At 38.1% G+C, this 26,331-nt stretch overlaps 1 protein-coding gene across 6 annotated transcripts in view; it reads left to right on the forward strand.

The window, feature by feature from the left end:
• The window catches only part of gphnb (gephyrin b), a 152,342-nt gene that overhangs the window by 83,123 nt on the left and 42,888 nt on the right, over window positions 1–26,331 (forward strand). For all 6 annotated transcript variants that reach the window (XM_077511521.1, XM_077511522.1, XM_077511523.1 and 3 more), the window contains 7 exons: window positions 6,640–6,718; window positions 15,520–15,577; window positions 15,656–15,748; window positions 19,061–19,155; window positions 19,367–19,433; window positions 23,707–23,979; window positions 25,585–25,719. In XM_077511521.1, coding sequence (XP_077367647.1) covers window positions 6,640–6,718; window positions 15,520–15,577; window positions 15,656–15,748; window positions 19,061–19,155; window positions 19,367–19,433; window positions 23,707–23,979; window positions 25,585–25,719 — 800 coding nt within the window. The remainder of the gene's footprint in view (window positions 1–6,639; window positions 6,719–15,519; window positions 15,578–15,655; window positions 15,749–19,060; window positions 19,156–19,366; window positions 19,434–23,706; window positions 23,980–25,584; window positions 25,720–26,331) is intronic.

Below are 26,331 nucleotides of genomic sequence, written 5' to 3' on the forward strand. Positions count from 1 at the left end.
CAGCATTCCCACGTAATTTCTACAGAAATTGTACTTAGTTGCTTACGGTTTTTCATTTGATTGTTTTATGTTTTTTCATAATAGTATTTACTCTAATTATGACTTTACAACTACTTTAGATGCTACAGCAACCTTCGTCATAAACGGAGGACCAGCTGTACTAAAACTGATAATTAGCTCAAGTAATAGCGTGGATATTGTGCTATTCATTCATGTTGTTTCCTTCCATTGTGTTCTGCAATGGCTGACCCGCAGCAGCAGCAGTCAGGTGGAGTGTCGTTCTCCTCGCGTTATGTAACCCCCCTCCCCAAATTAGATCCAACTTCAAATAAATGAAAAAGCAAGCCGCTGGTTGGCTCCTTCCCCCCCGCAGTTATAAATAGCATTCTCACATCTTATCTCGAAACCGTGTTGTGGAGAGGAGCGGCTTTGAAACGCCGCCCGACGATTAGGATCCCATTGTTCCGCTCCGCATACCCCCCCCACCACCACTCCCCTTCTTTCCCCCGGCTGCTTACAGTCAGCCCCGCGTGCGTTTGTGCGCGCGCGGATGCAACGTCTGCATGGCACGCTGGTGGAGATGGCGGCCATGATAGCGTGCGTGAGGTGTCGAGGGTTTGCGGGTAATTGGCGTGCGAGTCGCCGCTGGGTGTGTCGTCGATGACGGGCGCCCGCTGATCCTCTGAGCGAACAAGGTTGCTAAGATACGTTGGGTTTATATTCTGCTGTATTTTTCGCAAGCCGCTATTAATTTGGTAATGTAACCTGCTCTGGTGTGGAGGAGGGTGGGGCTTCAGTCCTCTCGTTAGACCCCGCCCCATTAAAATCTGGAGGCGGATCCATACCTCCATTTATCATGACATCATTTAATCCAAGGCCTAGGGCTCAATCTTTCTATTTAGCTAAGAACAAGCCCGTTTAAAAAAACAAAACAAAAAACAAAGTGATCTCCTCCGGCCGAGTTGCCGGAATAAGATTATTTATTTATTTGTTTAATATTTAATTCGTGACATAGATATAATGTTTACTGGTAACAAAATGAACAAGAAGAGCAGATAAAATGAAAACAGCAGAGGCCCCAGAATTGAGCCCTGTGGAACACCAAACGTTCCGTTACATGCATCCAAATAATGTCACTTGAATCATGCAATATAAACTAAGGTTAAGAGTCAAATTGCTCATCAAAAAGGTTACTTCTGTGTCGTGTTTATTTCGTCAACGAAAACTAAACAAAAATAATTCCGCCAAACACATTATTCACCAGACTAAAACTAGACGAGAATATAAAACCCTCAATAATAAACCATAACTGGGACTAAATCATTACGCATTTATGTCAATTAATGAAGGCCAGACGAAAAACTGGACTAAACTCTATGGACATTTTAATTCGTGAACAAAAACGAGACGAAAATGATATGATTTTGGAAAATCTTGTCTGCTAATCTGTCACTCTGACACTGTCATGTGTCACACCCCCTTTCAAATCTACAGCTAGCGAGTGCAACATGTGAAAAAAAAAATACATGGGGCAGACAGGAGGCGGGTTCACCATTAAAGGTTAAAAAAAAAAAGGAAATTATAGTTATAACGTAACATTAATCCAGCGTCTTTAACGTTCCAACAATAATGTTAATCCGAACGCTACCTAATGCTAGCTACCTTCACTAGCACATAGCAGGGAGCCATAGTAACCACTTGTTGATATAATGTAATTGCGTGTCAAGTTGTTTTTCGTCAAAAAGATGAGAACATTTAATGTGAAATAGTTTTAGATCCAAAATGTTCAACATGACAAAAAAGGGGTAAAATGATTGTCCTGACGAAAACGTTCGACAGTTTTTGTTGACTAAAACTAGACGAATAAAATTTTTCTTAGACTAAAATAAAGACTAAAAATGTCATATTTGTCCTTCACCTCAAAACATGCTCATTTGAATGAGTCCAACAACTGAACAACAAGTCATTTACTAATTTGCTCCCAAAAACGTTGAAATATGTTCTATTTTAAATATTAACAGTGTCCCAAAGACAAATTGATACGTTTTTTGTGTGTGTTTTGTTTTGTTTTTATGATAGAGCATACAGAAGACTTTGATGTAGCCTCTGAACCGAAGAGAACTGTTGAAGCAGTAGTAGTTATTACAAAAACAGCCAGCAGGTGGCAGCAGAATATAAGAGATCAACCAGGGTCATGTTGCAACAAGCTCTTTACCCCAGTGTTTTCAATAGGTTTGTGAATAATGATGAAACTTAGCTATATTCTAACGCTAATAGTTGCAAAACGGAAACATACAAATATACTTTTTTCTTCTTGATGAAAGAAGGGACTCTAATCTTTCTTTTGGTTGGTTCCATGCTTTTATAACAATAGACCACAATATTCTGTGGGCTTTCCAAAAATCAGTCAAACATCCAGTAAAACAGCCGGAAGCGGAGGGGTTGCAATTGTTTTTAAGTTATATACCATTGTTTTACCGATCCGGCCCACTTGGTAAGACATTTTCCTCCATGTCGCCCCTAAGTTACTATGAGTTTGACACCCCTGATTTAAATGGTTCGAACCATCCGTTATTCTTTTGAAAGTGATCCAGGCCATGTGCTGTCAATCTGGCAGCATTCATAAACTCGATCTTCCCTACTCCATCATTTCCAGAACATAATGCAGTCAGCACTCATTATCTCCGAATCTACACTAATGGGGTTTCCCCTCAAAGTAGGCATGGCACATATACACGCACACATACTGTATGTACAGCAAACACTACATCATTAAAACCACCTTTTCGCATTTACATACTATATTAAATGTTTGGGAATGCAGACAAATTGTCGCAGCAAAGCAGACTACAAAACTATTAGTAGTCGTAGTAGTTAACAGTGCACAAAGTACATTGAAGGACTGCCAACTAAACAGGTCCTCTCAAAGGCAGACAAACAGACACTATCAATGAATTTAAATGGGACAAAATAAACACAAAGACATCATAAGATGGTGCCAAAATGTGTCTTTTATTTCTTTGGACTGAGCCCCAAAATGGCTAATAACAGAGGATAGCTTTCCACCATTACTTTTTCTCGACTGCAATACATGGTTATCTAGGTCCAGAAATTTTGGGATAATGACTGACTTTGTTATGATTATATGATGTGACAATTGTTTTCACTGTTTGTCAGATCTCAACTCATTCATGTGGACTAATTAGGCTTGGGTCAAATCACTCAAATCTCGATGTTATTTACAGTCTCCTTTCAGCCATTGTACATTGATACGTGAGGAGCTGTGTTTTTATGTCTTGGGTGAAGGTCGTGACCCCGGAGTTAAAATTGAAAAGTTAAACTTAAAAAAACAAAAAAAAATGAGCCTGTTATTGATTTGTGTTGAGGTCCTTTTCTGCCACTAAATGGCATAATTGCTTTTGTAATATGTTGATGATAGCTCAGTACATGTTCCTTTTCATATCAAGAGCTATCTAATCGTGAACATGAAATAACTTGTGAAATTGTGCACATTTTTTAAATTGTTAAATGCAACTTGACCCCTGTCACCGCAAATATATGCATTATTATAAAATGTATTACTGCTAAAGTTTGATGCGGACATGTCTGCTGCATTGCAATTGCAATTCCCCCATGTAAAGGCTTTCCAAATAAGGAGCAGTCATTTATCTTAATCGCTCGATAAAAAAAATTCGAGACTCAAAATGAATGCACTAGTTTTGACACCCCTAATGTAAACTTTCACAAACTGGTTTTGACTGCAGCATAAGAACATTTGCGTCATCATTTTTTGTCTAGTCTAACTTGTTCGGGGCCGTGTTGTGCACCTGGCAATATGGTGACAAAAAGTAGAATAGATTTTAGACTCGCAAAAAGGTCTAACTTGTGGTGTAACATGATTTTTGGTTGAATTGATCGCGGAAGGGCGACAAACTCGACTTCCCCCAGTCGATCTGTGTTTTGCTTTCATGCTCCCAACATGTTCTTCATTTTTCAACTCGAGACCGCCCCCCTCAAGATTCCCTCTTTTTTTTTTTTTTTTTTGTGCTATTGTTTTCACAAGAAGGGATCAGCTTTCTGTGACTTCTACAAATGGCTTGCAGCAGAGAAGAAGAGAGGATACATGGTTTAGTTCCATACCTTCAGCCAGGGGTTCCCCTTGTTGCACACATGAACACGTTGATTGGTTCAGAATGGTTGCTGCCTCTTGTCGGAAAAAAAAAAGGAACGGCTATTTTTAGATCAAGGGGTAGCCGGGAGAGAAAAGACTGAGGAAGGGCTATGCGTGTGTGCGTGCGTGAGGAATACTGCAGTCATGTCGGAAGTTCCCCTTCAAACACACACACATGAATACGATGCCCCCCTTTTTCCTTCTCATTTCTCACCTCTTTGTTCTCCCTCTCCCCACGTGTCCTTCTTTGCGAACTGGCCCAGTGTGCAAATGTCAGCACTCTGCCGTTTATTTGCCAGCGCCCACAGCAACGTCCTGCACACTCTGTTTACCTCCACATGGCTGCTCGCCGCAAAAACTACCTCAAAATGTCTCCCTTCGTTTGGTTTCTCCCAACTTTTCTCTTTTATCACTTCCCGCCCACCTTTTTCACACTCCCTCCGCCGTTTCCATCTTTTACACCATTCTTGCTTCACCTGTCAACCCCCCCCCAAAAAAAACACCTTTTCATGGATCATCATCATAACATTTGCAGCCTGGTCTACAATTTTCCTGTCATCAAACCCCGCCTCGACAGAATGTGCATCATTTTGTATCTATTTTTGGCGTGTGTGCATATTTGACGGCGCACCTTGACGCCCCCACTTCATCTCGCCCCCTTTTGGTCTTCTTTCCTCGCCAAAGCCGTCTGTCGCACGTCATGACTCACATGGCTCGCACCTGCTCCACCGTGATGGGACCACACGGTGTTAGCATCGTAAATTAAAAAGGGAGGACGGGGGTAGAGGGATTATATTAAATTTGATACTGTGGAGACAGATTGAAGACCCAAAAGAAAAAGTCATAAAACTGTATCTTATAAAGGCCAATGTGACAGTGGTGGTTCAATGTTTCTATTCATAATACTGATTCACATTGCAAAAGGATAAAAATAGACATAGAAAACTCCAATCCTCAGGTGATAAAATTAGACTACTCTAGTCTACAGAGGGTACCTTGACTTCTAAATTAATGTCATAACTAGATTTATGTGTACATCAAATCAATTGTCGTGATTACAATGTATTAAAATGTCATTGGACATGATTTGTGACTACAGAGTGTTCATATTTTTGGAAAGATTTTTCTGCCACCAGTTGGCATTCATGTTTCATGTTGGACATTGGTGACACTAACAGTACATTTATTTTTTCAAAGTCCTTTAACCCCTTCATACCCATACAGTGGACATGACATATTCGCATGTCTAAACCAATAAAATGTACAATTTGGATGATGTCAACACTTCTGGTTCATGATTGGATCTTAACGAACCAATCACAATCGCAAGTTTATGTGCATGATGTTAATGTTGCCTATAATCTTGGTAAGTTTATAGCCTTATTATCCTGGTGTCCACCATAACAACTAAACACATGGGATAACTCCAAAAAATATTTTCCATGTTCTTCTTCTTATTATTATTATTATTAGTAGTAGTAGTAGTCGTAGTAGTATTATAATTGCAAAATTGGGTTAAAATATTGTTGTATGATTATTTTGTTGTTTTTACATCTGAGTTGTTTTTGGGGGGGTTTTTTTTCTGCCACTAGTTGGCATTGGCGATTCATGTTGGACAATGGTGATAATAACAAATTAAGAGTAGCAAATTGTGGTCTCCTGCCCATTTTGTTTATTGAAAATAAGAACTAGCCCCCATTCCCCACAAAATGTTTATTATTATTATTATTATTATTGCATTTATTATTATTATTGCAAAATTGGTTTAAAATAATGTTGTATGTCTATTTTTGTTAAGTTTTTACATCTGGACGTGAGCTGTTTTTGGTAATTTTTTTTCTGCCACTAGTTGGCATTGGCGAGTCATGTTGGAAAACGGTGACAGTAAGAAATTAAGAGTAGCAAATCGTAGTCTCCTGCCCATTTTGTTGATTGAAAATAAGAACTAGCCCCCATTCAAATTATTATTATTATTAGTAGTAGTAGTAGTAGTAGTAGTAGTAGTAGTAGCAGCATTGCAAAATTGGGTTAAAATGTTGAGTCTTTATTTTGTTTAGTTTTTACGTCTGGACGGGACATGTTTTGGGGGGGGCTCTGCCACTAGTTGGCATTGGTGATTCATGTTGAACATTGGTTACAGCAGCAAATTAAGAGTAGCAAATCGTGGTCTTATTGAAAATGAGAACTACCGGTAGTCCCCATTACCAATAAAAAAAAATTGTTGTTATTATTATTATTGCAAAATTGGGTTAAAATAATGTTGTCTACCATTATTTAGTTAAGTTTTGTACGGACACTGACACAGCTCTTTGATTGTGCGTGGCCATTTCGGCCCGGAATGGACCAGTCATAGATCAGATCTTAGACCACAGACCAGATCTTTTCACGAACTTCCCGATGGCCAACACACCCCAGGTATAGCGTATGACGTGTAGTTGTTTATTTTTCCTCTTTTTCTGTCTCTGCAGTGAGTGACAGCTGTTACCGAAACCTGGCCGAAGACCGCAGCGGCGTCAACCTCAAAGATCTCGTCCATGATCCGTCCTTGTGAGTATTAGTCTCATGGATGACTCATAGATTGCTAAAAAGGACATCATTCACACCCCTTTCAATCTACCAGCTAATGTGAACACGTATCTGTGGTGTTTGTACACATTTTGATGGAGGGAGCCTTTTTTATGAAGGAGTGTAACAAAGGGACTAAAAATATCTCCAACGCAACGTGTCGGGGCTCAGTGTCGCCCTGTGGAGGGAAATTCCCAGCATGCACAGCAACAACAAAAGCGCCGCAGCGCGCTCCTCTGTCTCAGTGAGACTGCAGGAGTCGTTAATTTCGCAAAGAGGAGGTGAAATCGGCAATTGTTTTATGAATAAGGATGTGGAACATTAAAAGGAGCTTGCATAACATTAGAAAGTAACGGTATCGACAATAGCGATGTGCGATACTGCAAATTTTGGTGTTGACACGATACTGATATTGATATTGATACTTTTTGAAAATTATGGTTTATAATAATTTTCTTAAATTAGGTAGCTGTATAATTTAATTGCTTATTCACAATCAAATTTCAACCTTTAGGTGTTTTTGTGTCGTTTACTTTTTAATCAAAGAACAACATTAGTACAAAGTTTATTGATAAATAGAAAATACTTTATCAATGCCCCAGAAACCTTCCAACCATAGCAAAATATTTTTTTAACATCCTTAAAGTGCACAAAGTGATCATAGGCACAAATACTTTTTCATAAATTGTACAGAAACTACAAATACAAAATAACTAAACTAAACTATAACTAAAACTTCTGCAGTCATCACTACTTATATATATATATATATATATATATATATATATATATATATATATATATATATATATATATATATATATATAAATAAAAATAAATCCTCAATAATCTCCGATAAAACGAATCATATAATAATAATAATAATAATAATAATACAAATAAATAATGATTAAAATAATAATCAAATAAATATCAATAAATAATAATAATACAAATAAAAATAATAATTCATAATATTATAATAAATTTAACATAAATAAAATTAATATAATGTCTACATATATATATATATATATATATATATATATATATATATATATATATATATATAATAAAAAAATTAAAATGATAATAATAAATTAAAATATAATAATAATAATAATAATAATAATAATAATAAAACTAAGCTCATGAGTCTCATGAGTCTTCACCTGAAGACTTCCGCCCATTTCCCTGCCACTCTTATGAGGCGCTTGCCCTAGTGGCCCGCCTAGTACTTGCTCAATTGCAACAATGGCGCCGTTATAGTAGGTGTATATCAACTACAAATACCGCGATACTTGCATAGACGTATTGATAATCTGTCGGGAGACAAAGTATCATGATTTATCGCGATATTGATCTATCGTCACACTCCTATTAACTAACTAATGAAACGAGATAAAAACTAAAATGAAACATTCCAGAACTATAATAAGCCTGGTGATGGCACACGATCGAAACACACTACTGCGACATGCCTGTTATCTATTTGAGCAAACCGCAGCAGTGCATAAAAGAGGCAAACTGAAACTAAACTACGAGATCAATATTTTTGTTCCAGTACCGATACTGACTTGATATCGATAATATCGATATTTGGATCAATCCGCTCACCACTAATCTACAATCATCGTCAAAGTTTTAGTGGTTTGTCCCAACTGGAAAAAAAAATCTAATGCACTAAATAATTAAGCCTGTGGCTTAATTTCCTAAAACAGGCAAAAACATTTTTATTCATGATCTTCTTAAATAAAATTCAGTCCACACATTACCTTTTTCAATAGCAAAAGTGTGCTGTAACCCCGGGTTTTCACCGGATGCGGTTGCGGTGCGGTTGCGGTGCGGTGCGTCTTGACTGCGTGCTCCGGACGGGTCAATTTTTTTGTCAATCCACACCGGCTCCGCACAGCTGCGGTCCGGCAGCTCCGTCGCCGCCCACTTCCCAACGTGTCTCGCGGGACAGCGAGCGCGCAATCATGTGGCATTTCACAACGACAAACATACAGAAAGTCTGTGCTCAACAGAGAAGCAGAAAGAGAGGTGGACTTCTTTTGATTTAACCTTTTCTTCTTCTTCTGCTATGAGATTCCATGCAGCATCCTTTTTTTGGTTGTCCTTGTAAAGTATATTAATAACGAGAGTCGGGTCAGTGCGGGTCCACTCTTTATTTCTGTCTTCCGCGTCCGGCTGCCGCTCAGTACGGCAAGCGAGACGGGCACAACAAGCAATCGCGAACATCAAACTCACAATACATTACAGTCCTTATAAAAAGGATGTGCCGTGTCATATATTATTTTGTGGTTTTCCACCTCCAATATAAACCTCTCCTCGTCCATGTTCGCTGGTGTCTAAACCGTGAATGAGCACATGGCCCGGCGACGCCCACGTCACGTTTTGCTGAAAAACTTGCGAAATAGGAGCTGGCGAGTGTTTTATTCTGAAAGGTAACCGGAAATTTATTTTGAAACTGCGTCGGTCTTCCTGTCCCGCTCGATGTGTTTTGTGCTAGCTTGCCATTTGCCGGAGGCCTACCGCTGCGGCGTCCGGCAAAAATAGAAAATAGGTCTATCCTTGCGGAAGGCCTACGGCACGCCGCAGCTGAGACGCAGTCGACACGCAACGCACCCGCAAGCGGTGTAAACTGCACCATTCGAATGAATGGAATCTAATTGCTTGCGTCGCCGGACCGCACCGCAACCGCACCGCAACCGCATCCGGTGAAAACCCGGGGTAACATTCCTCTCCTGTTTCCCGGGTCATTTTCATTACGTTCCATTGATTTACTGGAGCGAGGGTGTCAGCATCAATGCGGTGTCTTTGCCCTCCTGCTTGAGGGACCGTGAAAGCGCTCCCGTCTTGTCATGTCTTTGGCTGCGTGTCCACTTTGGCTGCTCATGTCTCGTGTGATGTTTGTGCGTGACGCACAGCGCGCCATGTTGCGTTTGTCATGCTAGACCGAACCGAGCCGCAGATTGTGATCAGGAACTTATGAGTCACTAATTGTAAATGTAGAATCTGAAATAAGACAATGTTATGTTGGATTACATGCAAAAACGACGGGTGATTATAATTAGCAATAGTAATGAAATATAATAATAGTAATAATAATAATAATAATAATATTTGCATTAATGTGGTTGATATTATTTTACACAATGTAACATCACCCCACTACAACAATTTCATTTTTTTGGTACAAATGCAGTTACCTTGTGCACGTTTGAAATGTGCTATACATAAAAAAAAAAGCTGCCTTTAATGTTGTAAATATAAAGTAGGCTTGAGTATATAATTATGGCCACAACAATAATAGTAGAACCCAAAAAGTCTAATACAATCCCCTTGATTTCTTTTATTTGTTCATTTTTCCCCATTGGGGAATTATGGACATAAATAAAATAAAATAAATAAATTATCTATTGAAAACACATTCTTAACTCTACAACATTTTTTTTAAGTAACGTCGCAACATTATTTAGTGCCATACAAGTATAAAAATATGTTAAAAATAGGACAATCAAGTAAAATTTTTCATTGTAAGGAATCACATGATTACATTATTAAGTCACAATTAATTGCAAATTAAATGCACATTTTGAATCTGTTCTGTACAAAAAAATATGATTTTATACTCTTGTTAATTGACATAAAAGTCCACAAATATGTTTACCTCGTGCAAATATTGTATCTAAATTTAGTTCATTGATACAGTACAATTTTATAGTAATTCATTCAAGTTATTTGAAGTTAAACATGGAAAACGTTACAAGCATTGTAAAACATTGAGTCATAGATTGGCGTTGAGGTAATTCTATTCCTCCACTAGGTGGCATTAGCGTTTCATGTTGGTCATTGGTGAACGTAACAGTACATTTGTCTTTTCAAATTAAGATTGTTCATTGACAATTACAACTGGTCCCCATTCCCCACAATATTATTTATTACTGCAAAAAATGTATAGTGATGTCATAAGTAAAGGGCTTTAAAGGCACCTTAAGTTAATTCATTATTAATGTGCACTGAAGGTTGCAATGCGTCCTCAGTTTTGTTGACAAGTTTTGCACAATCTGAAATAAAACACACAAACTGAACATCAGTGCTTTTTGTGAACATACAAGTTAAAAGTTATCCACTATGTATTGTGAGAGCTCTTTTGTGCAAGACGTCTTAAATGTTGATTGAGAATTAAAAAAAAAAAAAAAACGGCACATTGATTAGACTCTGTCATTCACCAAGAGGTTCATCAACTTTTTCCACCTTGCTGTGTGAATGTTTTCGTAGTGTTTTAATTGTGTAAGTCAGCTGTAGAAATATTTAGAGTGCCTAGAAACCGCGACCGATTGAAGACAAACCCGGCAAAAGGGGTCGAGGTTAAAGTTAAGTTGCAGCCATCTGTTAGTGAAGATGAGGGATTTATCAGCGCACGCACATTTGGGCTGGCTGAGATGTTGCAGGTCAACGATTCTTAATGTCTGATAAATGTCAGCGAGTGTCACACTTTCTGCTATTTGGGCATGAATGCAGTCATAACAAGATGGATGCACTTTGCTATGGAGGACCAAAACTGCCAAAATTATAAATAAATAAACAAATAAATACATAAATAAACAAAAAATGTAAATTAAAAAACTGATGTAAAAAAATATAATTCAAAAATTAAATACAAAAAAAAAATCACTTTTAATTATTTATTCATTTATTTAGTCATTTATTTATTTTTAATTTTGGCAGTTTTGGTCCCCCATACCTTGCAGCACCGGATGGTGTCAAACTAAAACACTCTGCGTCACATATTAGCCATAATAGGGCATCTAAAATAACTAGGGTTGTCAAAATTAGTGTGTTAATTTTGAGAATTTAAAGTTCCTTTAACGCCACTATTTCTTTTTTTTTAACGCGTTTTTTTTTGTTTTTGTTTTTTTTTTTTTCTTTTTGGAAAGCCTGTACTGGGGAAATTCGCAGCAGACACGTCCACATCAAAATTTATCAGTAATAAATGTTATAATAATGCATTTATTTGTGGAGACTGGGGTCAAGTTGCATTTTATTAAAATGTGCAGAATTTCACAAGTTGCTTCATATTGAAATTAGAGAATATAAAAAGAGCATGAACTGAGCTGTCGAGCTGTCACCGTCTTACAAATGCAATTATGCCATCTAGTGGCAGAAAAATGACCTTTTTTTTTTTTTTTTTTTTTTTTTTACAGTACAGTACATCTTTTTAATTTTAACTCATTTTATGAATTATCCTGAAATTACTGTATCAATGACTAAAAAAAATGCAGCAATATTTCTATTTCTAGTTTAACATTTTTTCCCACTTTTATGCTAACAGGAGTATGAAACTTGGAAAAAAGATTTTATTGTAAATTTTATTGTGCATTTACAACAGATATAAAATTTCTGATTAGTCATGAGTTAACTATTGAAGTCATGCGATTAAATACAATTACAAATTTTAATCAAAATCAGTTAGTATTCCAAGTTTGAAGGACAAAATGCACTGAAGAGACATCTGGAACTTGATTTCAACATTTTTTTTTTTTAATATGTTGATAATGTTTGTTTTAATGGTCAACAAATAAAATGATAAATAATAAGAATATAATAATACATAAAGTAAATAAAATATAATAATAATAAATGATAAATGAAATAAATAATAATAAATAAAATAAAATGGAGGCAATGTTCCGTCGTGTGGACTCATGGGAATTGAACCCCTCCATGAGCACTCAGAGCTTCAAGAGGTGGGCTTGTCTGGTCCCTCCCCCTCTCTCCATCAGTGGAGAGGTGACCCCTTGAGAGCTCCCCTACATCTGGATGGGCTGGAATGGGCTCCATGCCACTACGAGGACCTCGTGTGTAATTTGGTGTGTGTATGCGTGTCCCCACAATGGTACTGTCTTGCAAGCAAAGAGGAAAGAATGGAAGCATGTGAGTGGCCCATGTAGAAAGCTTGTTTATTATTAATAAAATCACCCTCGCAGATGGGTTTCATCTTAAAAGTGTCCCACTAACCATAGAGATTTTTGACACACACACACCCACTCAGTAAGTGTACCCCTGACAGTGTATCTCTCGGTGCTCTCACTCCTTTCACTCTGTGTCTCATCCTGCCTTTATCCTCTTACGCTGCTCGTCTTTTATTCATAGAAAATCTTTCAGGCCCAGACTACTACCATACGAGAGCCTCTGACACACTCCTCCCATTGAAATCTCAAAGTCGTCCCTCTTTTTGCTTTCCTCTCCTTTATCAGGATTTTTTATTTTTTTTTTGCTGCACAGACCTCTGGCTAAAAGGTTGCACCTGCCATTCAACACGAGTCGATGTCTTATTTTTGTGGATGAATTACAGTGGAGGGAGATTTATATCGTTGACAGTGGGTTCAAATTTAAGGCAGATTTGGAATTGTAGATTTTTTGAGTTGTCATGAGTAAGTAATCTACTTTAATCAGTAAAAGACTACAATATGTGATGCCCTGTGATTGACTTTGTGGATTATTTCTAGTTATTTTGTGTGTGTTTTTTTTGTGTTTTTTTTGACAATGCAAAGCCCTGGTTCGGAGCCCAACCAAATACCAAGTTTGGTCTGGTGAAACGTAATTACTCTCATTTGACTGCTGCCGTTATTGGTATTGCCCTTATTATTGATTGTTGACAATATTGTTTATCAATTTTGCAATGTTTTTTATTTTGACCCCGGCCTTCTTTGTTAGCCTTCACCTCGAGTTCAACTCGAGAATCGCAAAGCATACACAACTTAGTTGCTTCCATATTTAGCTTGGCAAATGCCCCAGCTTTAATTTAATATACCATTTACGAATGAAATCTATTCTTTGCAAATCAAGAACCAGGTGTTCAATGACTTTTTTTGTTGAGTTTACGTATACAGTGTATACTATACACTGTATATGTATGTATGTATGTATGTATGTATGTATATAGTGTTGCTGCTATGTAGAAAAAAACTTTTTTCCCAATTTTTTGTCAGTTTCAGTTTCACCCCAAAAAACATAACAATGGGTAAAAGTGTTTTTCACATAGCAGCGACGATATGTAGTTTAATTTCTATAATTCTAGGGCTGCACAATATATCGAAAAAAATATCAATATCGCGATATTGGCCTATGCAACATGCATATCGCAAAGACATGCAATAAGTTTGATATGGAATTTTATGCTTTTATCTGAATTTGACCAGTCAGACTGTCAGGTTTACCTGTTTGGCATTTATTAAACATGACAAACAAGGAGAGAAGACACTCAGTTCAAAGCCCGCGAGGAGAAAGGAGAGGAACTGACTGACACAATTCACTACTGCACTCTCTGAAAAAAAAAAATCCCCTCCTCACCCTCTCTTTTTATTTGGTTTCCACGCCCCTAGTTCCAACCCTAATAATGCAAATGCAAAACATAGTTGGAACTTTGAACACAGTGTACTTCACGAAAATGTGCACTGCCATCCAATATTTGAACATTATCAAAAGGTAATTACAATTAAGAATACATTGAGTTTGATTATTTTTCGCATCAATTTTTTTTTTAATTCTTTCATTAGATAATAAAAATCTAATTTCTTGAGGTGCATGTTAAATATCGCAATAATATCGATATTGCTATATTCAGCAACTATGTAGCATATGGCATGTTTTTCCAATATCATGCAGCCCTAAATAATCCATAACAGTCAGTGTATAAAATATGTACGGCCCAAACATGGTTGCAGCGGAACGTCAAGGCAGACGATTTTAGTCGACCTATTTTTAAAGTCGACTTATCCGACTTGGTCGACTTTTTTTTTCCCCCAGCACTCATTGCTACATTTATGTTCAAATACTCTTAATATAAGGCATTATACCACTGCCATAGATGCTAGATCACATTTTATCAAAACATACGGGCCAATCATCAACCTCCTCACCCAAAAATCCCATCCGTGATCGCAACACAAACAAACAACTGGTAAATATTGAGCGGCGCACACTAACTCTCATGCAAACACACTCATGATGAACAGCGCAGCAAGTGGAGGCTTCAGACAGGAAGGAGGGGTTGCCTAGGAAACAGTGGGAAGGAACCCTCGTTATTTGTGTTGAGCATATTTTCATTTGGACTGAAACAGAGCGCCATAAAAACCCCAGGAGAGAGAGAAAGTGCTGTTGGGGGGGTTTGTCTTGACAGCTCCTCACATAATAGTCCACATTTACTGAAATTGTACTATACACCTTAAATGTTATTTCCGGTGTGCAGATTTTACTTTTGTATGTGACAAGTCAGCCTGAGAGCGGGTAAACCGTCTAAAAGCCTTCAAAATGAATATTCCCAGAGTTGGTGGCTATCATGGCGTTTAAGTGGCTGTCACACACGGGAAACATGATGCAGAGCTTTTCCAAAAATAGCTGTCCTTTAAAATAAAAATAAAAAATAAAAAAAGGTGGGAGAGGTTGCGTAAGTGCTGAGCCTTCACCTTGAGCGTTGGGTGTACTACCCAGTTTGACCACAGGAGGTCGCCAGGGCTCGACAGCAGCAGCTGCCTCTTCAGTGGGCTGTCCTGTGGAAAGTCCTTCCAGGAGGGGATGTTCAAGGGCATTATGTCTCTCCTTTCCTCTGTCGTATTCGTTTTACTGGTATATTCTCCTGTTTTCTTGATGCTAACTGTACAACAGAAGACTTTTTCAAACATTTCAAAAATGCTCACATTTAAAAACACATTTTTGTAACGCGAACATAACATTGAAGAATATATTACTTACTTTTTTTTTCTTCTTCCTTTCAGGTTGGGTGGTATGATTGTGGCTTACAAGATTGTGCCGGATGAAATAGATGAAATCAAGGTACACATTTAATACATGATTTGAACTCAACACACATACACTCGGATGCTAATTGTGTGTATGCTGGCATATCAACAGGAGACTTTGGTGGACTGGTGCGATGAAAAGGAGCTTAACCTCATTTTAACCACCGGAGGGACCGGCTTTGCTCCGAGAGACGTCACGCCAGAGGTGGGTTCACTTTCTTTGTCAATACAACAGAAATGATGTTGTTTAGTAACATGTGATTACCCGTATAAATGTGATTTCCCTCTTGAAGTCGGTTTTGTCTTTTTAGCATTTTGCTGACACAAATGCGAGTTTGTCTGCGTGTGTCTTGTGTGAGAGATGATTAACATACAGAGTAATTAGCCCCGCGGTCTCGTGGGAAATAAAGAGGATGAACTCAAATCCTTACTGATTCTCGTTTTTTTATTATTATTATTTCTTAATGTGGGATTGTGTAAGCAATTAAGAGATAATGGCTGGCAGGTGTCAATACATGTGTGTCGAGCACTTTTTGGATTTTTTTTTTTTATCTCTGTATTTGTCTTCTGCTCAGGAGCTTGAGTTTGTTTGTTAGTTGTCAGCATAAAATTGATTGTTATGATCTGATCCAAAATAGAATTGTGCGACTTTGGTCGTTTCTCGCCCATCCCTAGCCAAATTACACAGAATGCATACACAATGGTATAGCGTCAATGACACTTTCCTGCGAGATCCGGCCCCATGTTACGCATACACTTACTGGCGAGATGACGAGAGGCACCCAAGCCAAGCTTCTCTACTCAAAAACCTCAGAGTACATCCTTGTTGTCACGGTAACAAAAGCCAGACTCACAGAGTTCCAAAGTAATAAGAGAGACATGAAGGCTTCCCTGAAATTCTGACTGATTTCTGCAAGATCAAAATGGAGTGTGAAGAATGCTGTTATTCTTGACAATTGGGGTATTTTTCCATGAAAGCACCTGGCAACTGTTTTGAAATGTAATGAAACATGGACAACACGTCTCCTTTAAGAGAAGTAATTTTCTTCAACAGAAAAACTTTTCCTTTATTCACCACCTTGCGCAGTACTGCGCTACCCCGCACGATGTCCTCGATTTCACTCGCTGCTCGCACACAAACACGCGCACGCCCGAGCACACACAATTTGGCAGTAGCTGAGTTTCAGCAGTATCACTGGCCCTCATCAATCACGTTAGACAGCAGCAATCTTCCTGGAAGGAAGGCCAGAAGGGAGAGGGGAGTAGAGGAGACGTGTACACGTTGTCTGATAATACCTTCTATCTGATTTAACCCTGGACGCTGCCTACGAACACATCTCTTCATCTCCACGCGCGCTCTAAGGGTTTACGACACACCATGTGACTGTATTAGGGCTCAATCGATAACAAAAACCTTACAGGACCTCTTTGTTTCCTCGACATTTATCTCACAGGTGCTTGAAGTAAACACACACTAGCAGTTTTTTTTATCCTTTCTTTCTTTCTTTCTTTCTATCTATCTATCTATCTATCTATCTATCTATCTATCTATCTATCTATCTATCTATCTTGCTAGCTAGCTAGCTATCCTGTTAGCTAGCTTGCAAGATAGATATATCTATCTATCTATCTATCTATCTATCGCTATCTATCTATCTAGCTATAGCTATCTATCTATCTATCTATCTATCTATCTATCTAGAATATCTATCTATCTATTCTAGGTAGATAGATAGATAGATAGATAGATAGATAGATAGATAGATAGACAGACAGACAGACAGAAAGCTTGCTAGCTAGCAAGATAGACAGAAAGCTCGCTAGCTAGCGAGATAGATAGATAGCTATAGATAGATAGATAGATAGATGGCAATAGATAGATAGCGATAGATAGATAGATAGATAGATAGATAGATAGATAGCGATAGATAGATAGATAGAATTTGATGAATTTGTTTATATTATTTTATGTGTTTTGTGATTTCTAAGTATGTTTTTATATTTTATCTGGTTTTATTTTCTTATTTTATGTGCAGCACTTTGGTTCCCTTGTGGATTTTTAAATGTGCTATACAAATAAAGTTGATTGATTGATTGATTGATTGATAGATAGCAATAGATAGATAGATAGATAGATAGCTATAGATAGATAGATAGATAGCTCTATCTATCTATCTATCTTATCTATCGTACAGGACTTTTTGTGGACTTTTTCTTCAAGATTCTACTAAAACCCCGCTCTGAGAACAGGATGTCCATCAATTGATCTTTGTGTCATCCACTCAGCGTCGTTGCATGACAAATGATATGGATCATGCATCTATCTTTCAAACTCTCCCTGTCTCTCCCTCTCACTCTCCTGAGTCCAGGCCCACAATTGTCATCTCCTTTTGAAGTCTTTTCTTTTTTTTCTTTTGTCCCGCCTTCTCCCTTGTCGGTTTTATGTTTGAAGCGTCAGTCAAGTCAAGGGCAATTGAGAGCGCACAAACATCTGGAGGAGGAGACAATACTTTATCTTCATCCTCCGTCTTCCAGGAAGCATTACGCCATCTGAAAAAAACTACTAACCTGGTGGAATCAAAAAAATAAAACATTGACAAGATAGGAGCTCAGCCTTACTTTAGGTTAGATGTTTTGTTAGAGGCCGACCATGTAATGTACACATCGTCAATCTTGATCGTGTATAAGAGACGAAGATGAGGAGTTCATGTAAGGATTTTTCATCCTGAGGCTGCGGACAATTATTAAAACGACGAATAAGCATCTCTCTTATCTCTTTATCGTTAGTATTTTATCTTATTTTTATGCTCTAGTTTTATTTTTGCGAATTTTGGGACTTAATGTCCTAACCTGGGAGGTTGGGTATCATATGTGGAAAGGTGTGTTTGTACAACAATGAAAATTCCTTGAATCCATGAAAACGCAACTTCAAATCTAACTTGAAAGAACCAGAAAAAAAATTAGTATCAAATTAAAATTAGTAACTAATTAGTAACAAATTAAAATAATAATATACTAAAATAATAAAATGATATTCATATTTCTGTTCCTGCTGTGCACATGTTGGCCTCTTAGAGGCAGTGTAGTGCACGCATGCTTAGATTTTGCGCTAGAAGAGTAGAAGAAGAAAGTTGATTGAACTCCATTAAATAATTTACCGGGTAACAATTTTTTCAAAGATTGGGAAGAGTATGTGCCTTTCATCCGTGTTATATTATCTCTACGTATTTGTTCCTACAGGGTTTGTGCAGGAAATTCATTATTTGAAGGAATATCACACTCAGTGATCGATGCTAATTTGCCGTTAGCATGTCAATTTGTATATAGAATATGTGTTATTATTTTTGTTGTATGTTTAATTTTCAACTAAACTCCAATTGGGGTGTCAATAAACATTTGTGATGGCTGGTAACTCACAGAGGCTTGTTTTTGTACTTTGCACTACTTCTTAGCGGACTCGGGATGCGCACGCAGTCTGCTAAATGATGATCCGTCTATAATCATGTCATTTCTCCAGGCCACTAAGGAGGTGATCGAGCGTGAGGCTCCGGGGATGTCGCTTGCGATGTTGATGGGCTCTCTCAACGTCACACCGCTAGGCATGCTCTCCAGGTCAGATGTACTCTTTGGCTGACTTGCTCTATTACCTCTGCCAAGGCTCTTTGTTTACATCAGCATGGGTCTGTTTGTGGGCACCAACATAGATTGTAATAGGTTTGATTATAATAGGTTTAGCTGTTTTCCTTGAAAGTGAAAGTTTGGTGGAGGTCTGTGCTTTTTGTGTTTCTATTTTTTTCACAATTGGCCTGTCGTGTGTTCGCAGACCTGTGTGCGGAATCCGAGGGAAGACACTAATCATAAATTTACCAGGAAGCAAGAAAGGCTCACAGGTAGGATGATATGAAAACTTTTTAATTGTTGTAAAGATGCTGAAAAATGTCGATAAAGTGCATTGGGGTTGTTAAGAATACTGTTAGAGTCAAACATGTATACAACTCTTTAAAATTAGTGGCAAACTGTACATAACATACAGGACTGTATTACCTTCAAACAAACTTGGTTTAAAAAAAAAAACTGCGCAAGTGATATATTTTACATAGTCTGTATTTAGCTATAAGTGAGAGTGTTACGTTTCAAAAAGGAATGGACTAATTTTACAAACGAGCTTAGCGCTAGCTAGGAAGAGGCAAGTAGCAACGTAGATGGATTTAATGTGGAAGTCAACCTTAAACATTTCTTTACAATATTGTTTTATATGTGACCTCACTAGTCTAAACATTTTTGGAATATGACTTGTGAAGCAAAATCCAGCCCTTTGTATCCATCACAAGGGGCGGCCATTTTACCACTTGTTGTCGACTGAAGATGACATCACAGTTGCTCAGGCAACGACCAGTCACAGCTCACCTGTTTTTTGAATCTGCGCTGTGATTGATTGATACCTGAGACCTGAGCAACGTTGATGTCATCTTCAGTCGACAACAAGTGGCAAAATGGCCGCCCCATGAGATGGATAAAAACAGCTGGATGTTGCCGCTTAACTCATCTTGTTTTTGGGTTGACTTCCATTTTAAAACTCATTCACTGCCAGTCATTTTAGAAAATTTCAAAATTTTCAATACCCACACGATATTACATAATAATTATATATAAACTGAATCTACCAAATGACATAATAGACTCCCTACTTTTTGCCTCGTCCCATTCTTTTATCATTGACAGTAGAAAAATTTAGGTTTGCCAAAATACAGCCATTTCTTCCATGGACTCTGAAACTGTGTTTATTTCGTATAAAATGGTGCAATGATGTCATCTACCGGTGGTTGGGCATCAGTAAAGTTGTTTCCAAGTTTGACATTTACAGTGGAGCATAATCAGATTTTTCCCCATCTATAACCGCTCTAAAAAATATAATTGACAAGTATATTGTCAAAGGCAATGAATGAGTTCAAATGGAAGCAAAGAGAGAAAAAAAAAACATCCTTTGTTTTACCATTGGTAAGTGTGGTACGGAAACCTTGAAAGTTAAAGTAAATTATTTTAAACTATAAGTTTAACTTCTGCGATTGGCTGGCAACCAGTCCAGGGTGTCCCCCGCCTGCTGCCCAGAGCCAGCTGAGATAGGCGCCAGCAACCCCCGCGACCCTTGTGAGGAATGAGCGGTCAAGAAAATGGATGGATGGAAGTTTAACTTGTGTTTTGATACGCTGCATCGGCACTTTATGTACATTCCCCTCTCAAGTCGATAACTTCATAGATGTGAATGCCGCACGTGAGTGTGTGTCATTGCGTGTTCACTCTTCTGATTTATTGATTGTTATCTACAAAGCACATGTGTGGGCTTGTTTTGCCTGTGATGTCTCCGACAATGTGTATGTGCGAGTTTTCCGCCCACGCATCTTTATTTTCCCCTCCATCCATCTCCCGCTCCACTGTGCTGACCACACCATCTGTCTGCATCTCACGAGAATGCACACACACATACACACAATTGATTTTTTTACTATTGCATTTAAGCTATGACTTCCCCACTCACCCGCTGACATATTAATGTCAACTTGTAATTAAAGTTACCTCACACATTGCCAGCCCAATAAAATTGGATCTTTGACGTCTATAACCGTCAATGGCAGTGAATGATTGAATTATATTGCTCATGTTATATTGAGCTTTTATGCTTTCGTGTCTCAAAAACTGCCATTTTTGGTTCTCATCACAAAATAAAAATAGTCAAGTATAAGGTTATTTTTCTTTTCGGTCTTTACATGCCCGTGAAGATTCAATGTTATGTGCAACTTTACTGAAAAGCCTCCTCGCCTCAGCCCAGCGTTTCGCTCAATAACTGTATCCAGGGATTCTGCTCTTTAGTGTTCCTGACAGTTGTTCACCTCCAGGACAAAGCAGAGGTACTCACAGACACCTCAGCGCAAAATGTGAGCGCAGGAACGTCTCCGGGCTTTTGACTCTGTCTGTACTCCTTTTTCCTTCACTCCAGACAGGACACCTTCTTTCACAAATGTTCAGACGGCAGCACATTTAAACCAAGGTTATATTTGTCATGACTGCTAATAAGACCACGATGGAAAATGATGTTGTGGAAGCCTGTTTAGCAAGCAAGCCGTGTAGATACAGTAAAGCTTTGGCTTGATTAATAATGTATCTTTTCGGAGCTTAAAATATACAAGAAGATAAATAATTTCGCACATTAGCTCTTGTCTCGGGAGAGAGGAGAATGGAGCGTTTAGCATAGCGGAGGAGCCAAAGGCACACTGACACACTAAAATGTGAGAGACCAGAAAGCAAAAACAAAAAGGAAACAATTTGCTGACAGGAAAGATGGATAGGCTTTAAAGTAGATAAATAAGTTCATTTATGTTTATTTGAAATATCTGTTCGTAAGTGAAGGCATTCTTCGTCATGCATCGGTTGAAAATAAATTTGGAGTTATCTGCACTTGACTTGAGTATTGTACTTGACTTCATCAGTAGGTTAATAAGGACAGTGTTAAAGCACATTGAGTACCTTGAAAGTAAAAAAAAAGCTCAATACAAGTGACAGTTTTTGTTGTAGACAAATTATTTAAAAATTCAATTGTATATTATTGGCAGTAACAATTAAAATTTTTACTTTTTGACTTCACTTCTACTTAGAGTTGAATCAGTATTTCTTGTAGAAATACTGATAATTAACATAACATTAGCTTACATAGCATTCTTTGTGCATATTGCAGGTCAAACTGACCCATTTAAAGAATATTAAATGAAAACAATAGCTAAAAGTTGTTGTTTTTGTATGAAAATGAACTGTTTCATAATACTCAGTGTATATAATGGAAATTCAAAATAGTTCATTCACGTTTGTACATTAAAAAGTAACTCATTAAAAATAAATTAAAATTGTAATTAATTCATTGAAATTTAATTAAAATGTTTTTTCTTTTAAATGTAATTTTATTTTAATTTATTTAATTTATTTGTTTGTTTGTTTTTAAAACTGGTAAAGCTAAATATTGGTTCAAGTAGTAATAGACTTAATCATCAGTATTTTCTGGGAATTTTTCATTTATGACATAGCTGGATGATTACATGTGCTCTGAGTCTATTGCTGTTCCTAGAAATACACAAATGGATGATTACATGTGCATGCCCGCCTGCCGGGTCACTTTGGCCCACGATCATTATTGCTGTTCCTAGAAATTCGTAGTAGTTCCTAGTTATATAAAAATAAGACTGAGAAGAGAGGATGTAAAAAAAAAATACTATAAATAATACTACTGGTGCTAAATTGGTTTGATAGGGTAGGCATGGGCCGATATTAGCTTCTGGAATAAAATATTGTGGTGTCATGGTATTAAAATTACAGCTCTAAAATGACCGCTTTTTTAAAATGTACTCGGGTGGGGGGAAAAAAAGAGCAATTTTCAATCATTGAATGCAATATATTTTATTTTTAAATAAAAAAATGAATACACAACAAACATCTACCATGTGAAGTTTCAAAATATAAGTAAATGTTCAGGCTCATCTTCTGTTTTAATACTTCTTAGTAAGTCACAGTGTCCCATCAGTGGTGCTCTACACTAGTGAACAGACCCCTGGCCTACTCATGTTGTCCTTGGGTCTAACTAGTACTCACTGGTACCATTTTATATTATTTTATATATTTTTTTATTTTAGGACAATACACATTGCTTTTCTCTGAAGCAACCCCCTTTGCTGTTTGACTGGATTTTGACTGATTTTGGAAGACCCACAGCATATTTTGTTCTATTGCTATAAAAATGTGGAACCTACCAAAAGAAAGATTAGAGTCTCTTCTTTCATTCATATTTCTATCTGTTTCCATTTTGCAGCAATTAGCATTAGAATATAGCTAATTTTTATCATTATTCGAATTCCTGGTGAAAACACTGGCAAAAAGAGTTTGTTGCAACAGGGCCTTGGTTGATCTCTTATACTCTGCTGCCACCTGCTGGCCGTTGTTTATAATAACTACTGTTGCTTTAAGCCACCTCTTCATGTCAGAAGCTGCATTAAAGCCTTCGGTATGCTCTCACATAACTGTTTATACATGTATAATGTTCAAATGAGAACCTAAAACATTGTATAACGGCGATCAACTGTACTTTTACATTGTCCAACATCCGTGCGTTGTCCACGGCAGGAATGCTTCCAGTTCATCCTGCCAGCGCTGCCGCACGCCATCGACCTCCTGCGCGACGCCGTGGTGAAGGTTAAGGAGGCGGCGGACGAGCTGGAGGACCTGCCGTCGCCGCCGCCGCCTCTCTCGCCGCCGCCCAACAGTTCACCACGGCGTCATACGGAGGACAAGGGCGTGCAGTGCGAGGATGAGGACGAAGAGAAGAAAGACAGCGGCGTGGCGTCCACGGAGGACAGCTCCTCCTCCCACATCACCGCCGCCTCCATCGCCGCCAAGGTACGAAAACATGCCACAACAGATCGGACTGCGCTTGTGATATTTTATGTTTCTATGTGCCATTCATGCTGTGGGTGTGCTATGTTTTTAATATGGTATTATGATGTAGTCTTTTTCATTTCTGATTTTTATTGACGAGTGCTGCCAAGTGTGCAACTTGAGCACAAGTCGCACATATTTTGTTGCAACTAAATATTATATAACTGCAGCTTTGAGATTTATCCCATCATAAATAATGGAAAAAAATCTTAATGTAAATACCTTTGGGAAGAATAAATGTTTGATTTAATTTGATTTTTAATAGTATATCATAAAAAATTGACTCATTATTTAAAAATAGAAAAAATACAGGTCCATATCCAGCATTAAAATGCTGCATTTTTATACTGAGGGATATTTGATACCCCTTTGTTTTAGATCAATACCAATACAAGTACTCAAATCTTGAGTAGTCACCGATACCAAGTACCGATACCACTAGTACCTTTGATTAGGGATGTTTGATACCACTTTTTTTTTACTGGATTTTGACTGCTTTTGCAAGGCCCACAGAATATTGTGTTCTATTGCTATAAAAATGTGGAACCTATCAAAAGAAAGATTAGAGCCTCTTCTTTCATCAGACAAAAACAATATATTTCTATCTGTTTCTGTTTTTCAACAATTAGCATTAGAATATAGCTAATTTTCATCATTATTCGCATTCCTGGTGAAGATACTGGTAAAAAGAGCTTGTTGCAACATGGCCCTGAGTTTGAGTTTGAGTGTTCTATTGCTATAAAAACATCAAACCTACCAAAAGAAAGATTAGCATCTCTTCTTTCATCAGGAAAAAAAGTATGTTTCTATCTGTATCTGTTTTGCAGCAATTAGCATTACAATATAGCTATGTTTCATCACAAAAATGTTTAAAACAGTGGGGAAGAGTTTTTTTGCAACATGGCCCTGGTTGATCTCTTATACTCTGCTGCCACCTGCTGGCCATTTTTGTAATAACTACCATTGCTTAAAGTGTTTTCTTCAGTTCAGAGGCTGCATATAAAAGCCTTCTGTATGCTCTAGCATTTAAAAAAAACAAAAAAAACAAAAAACAAACAAACGTATAAATACGTCTTTGGGAGCAAATGAGTTAAATGTATGAACATGTAACAAGACTTTGAACTTCACTGATGCTACTCACCTGCAAATGCTTCGTGAGCCCCCTTCAAAGTCTATTTCGATTTGAAGTTGTAAACATCTTCCACAAACATCAAACGTGCCAATCTGTCAACATGAATTAGTCCCGTCTCCCGTGTCTTCACTTCATCCTCCATTGTGTGTTTGCATGCTGTGTGTTATCCAGTATCTCTCCGTTCCCATCATCCCGCCCCGTTGCAGCCAGGAACCTGATTTAGGGCTCTTTTGTCAGGCTAACATCCCACCTCCATCCCAGTCATTCATGGATGTTGGTAAGACTCCGCCCCCCCTCCCCTCTCCATACAGCAACATCCATATCTTGTCATTGTCTTCATTGTGAGTCAAAAAGTTTCACATGTAATATTATTTGAGGAAATGTGCGTATATGCTGGATTTTCATCAACATGATGTTGATGTGTGTGATCTCAGATCCCGGACTCCATCATCTCGCGGGGTGTGCAGGTGTTGCCCAGGGATACGGCCTCTCTCAGCACCACGCCCTCGGAGTCGCCCCGCGCACAGGCCACCTCGCGCCTCTCGACCGCTTCCTGTCCCACACCCAAAGTGTGTATACACACATACGGTACACACGCACACTTTCGGCCATGTTCCAGGGTGCTCATTATGGAAGTTACCATGCCATCAAACTACATGTAAATTTGTAAAAATTGATGTTTTGCAGTAATGAGCAAAAAAAAAGTAGATGGGCATTCCCTTTTTCTCGCTCTCTGTCCTCTCTCGCTCTCTCTCTCTCTTTCACCTCATGTGTCAGTGTCACACCGCCATGTGTCTGGCGGACAGCAGGCGGGTGCCATGGGAGTGGAAGAGGGGGTTGCCATGGGAACCGGGGAACGGGATGTTAGTAGAAGGGAGGGTGTGCGTTTCATGCGACAGAAGGCGGCGAGGAGAAGGTTGTGAGTGGTTAGCACTCAGAAAAGGGAGTCCTCTCATTTTGTAAACATTTAACATGTTTTCATCAGAACACAGCCATCAGTCTAAACTGCTGGCAATAAAAGTGAGCACACCCCTAGGTGAAACTGTCAGAAATGGACACAATCGGCCCCTCGCGAGAGTCATGTGACTTTTTTTTTTTTTTAGTGTTGCAAGTTCTTAGGTGTGAAGGTGTGGGAGCAGGTGTGTTAAATTTGGTGTTGTCGCTCTCACACTCTCTCATAG

This window comes from Festucalex cinctus, chromosome 21, assembly GCF_051991245.1.
Source record: "Festucalex cinctus isolate MCC-2025b chromosome 21, RoL_Fcin_1.0, whole genome shotgun sequence".
Lineage (NCBI taxonomy): Eukaryota > Metazoa > Chordata > Actinopteri > Syngnathiformes > Syngnathidae > Festucalex > Festucalex cinctus.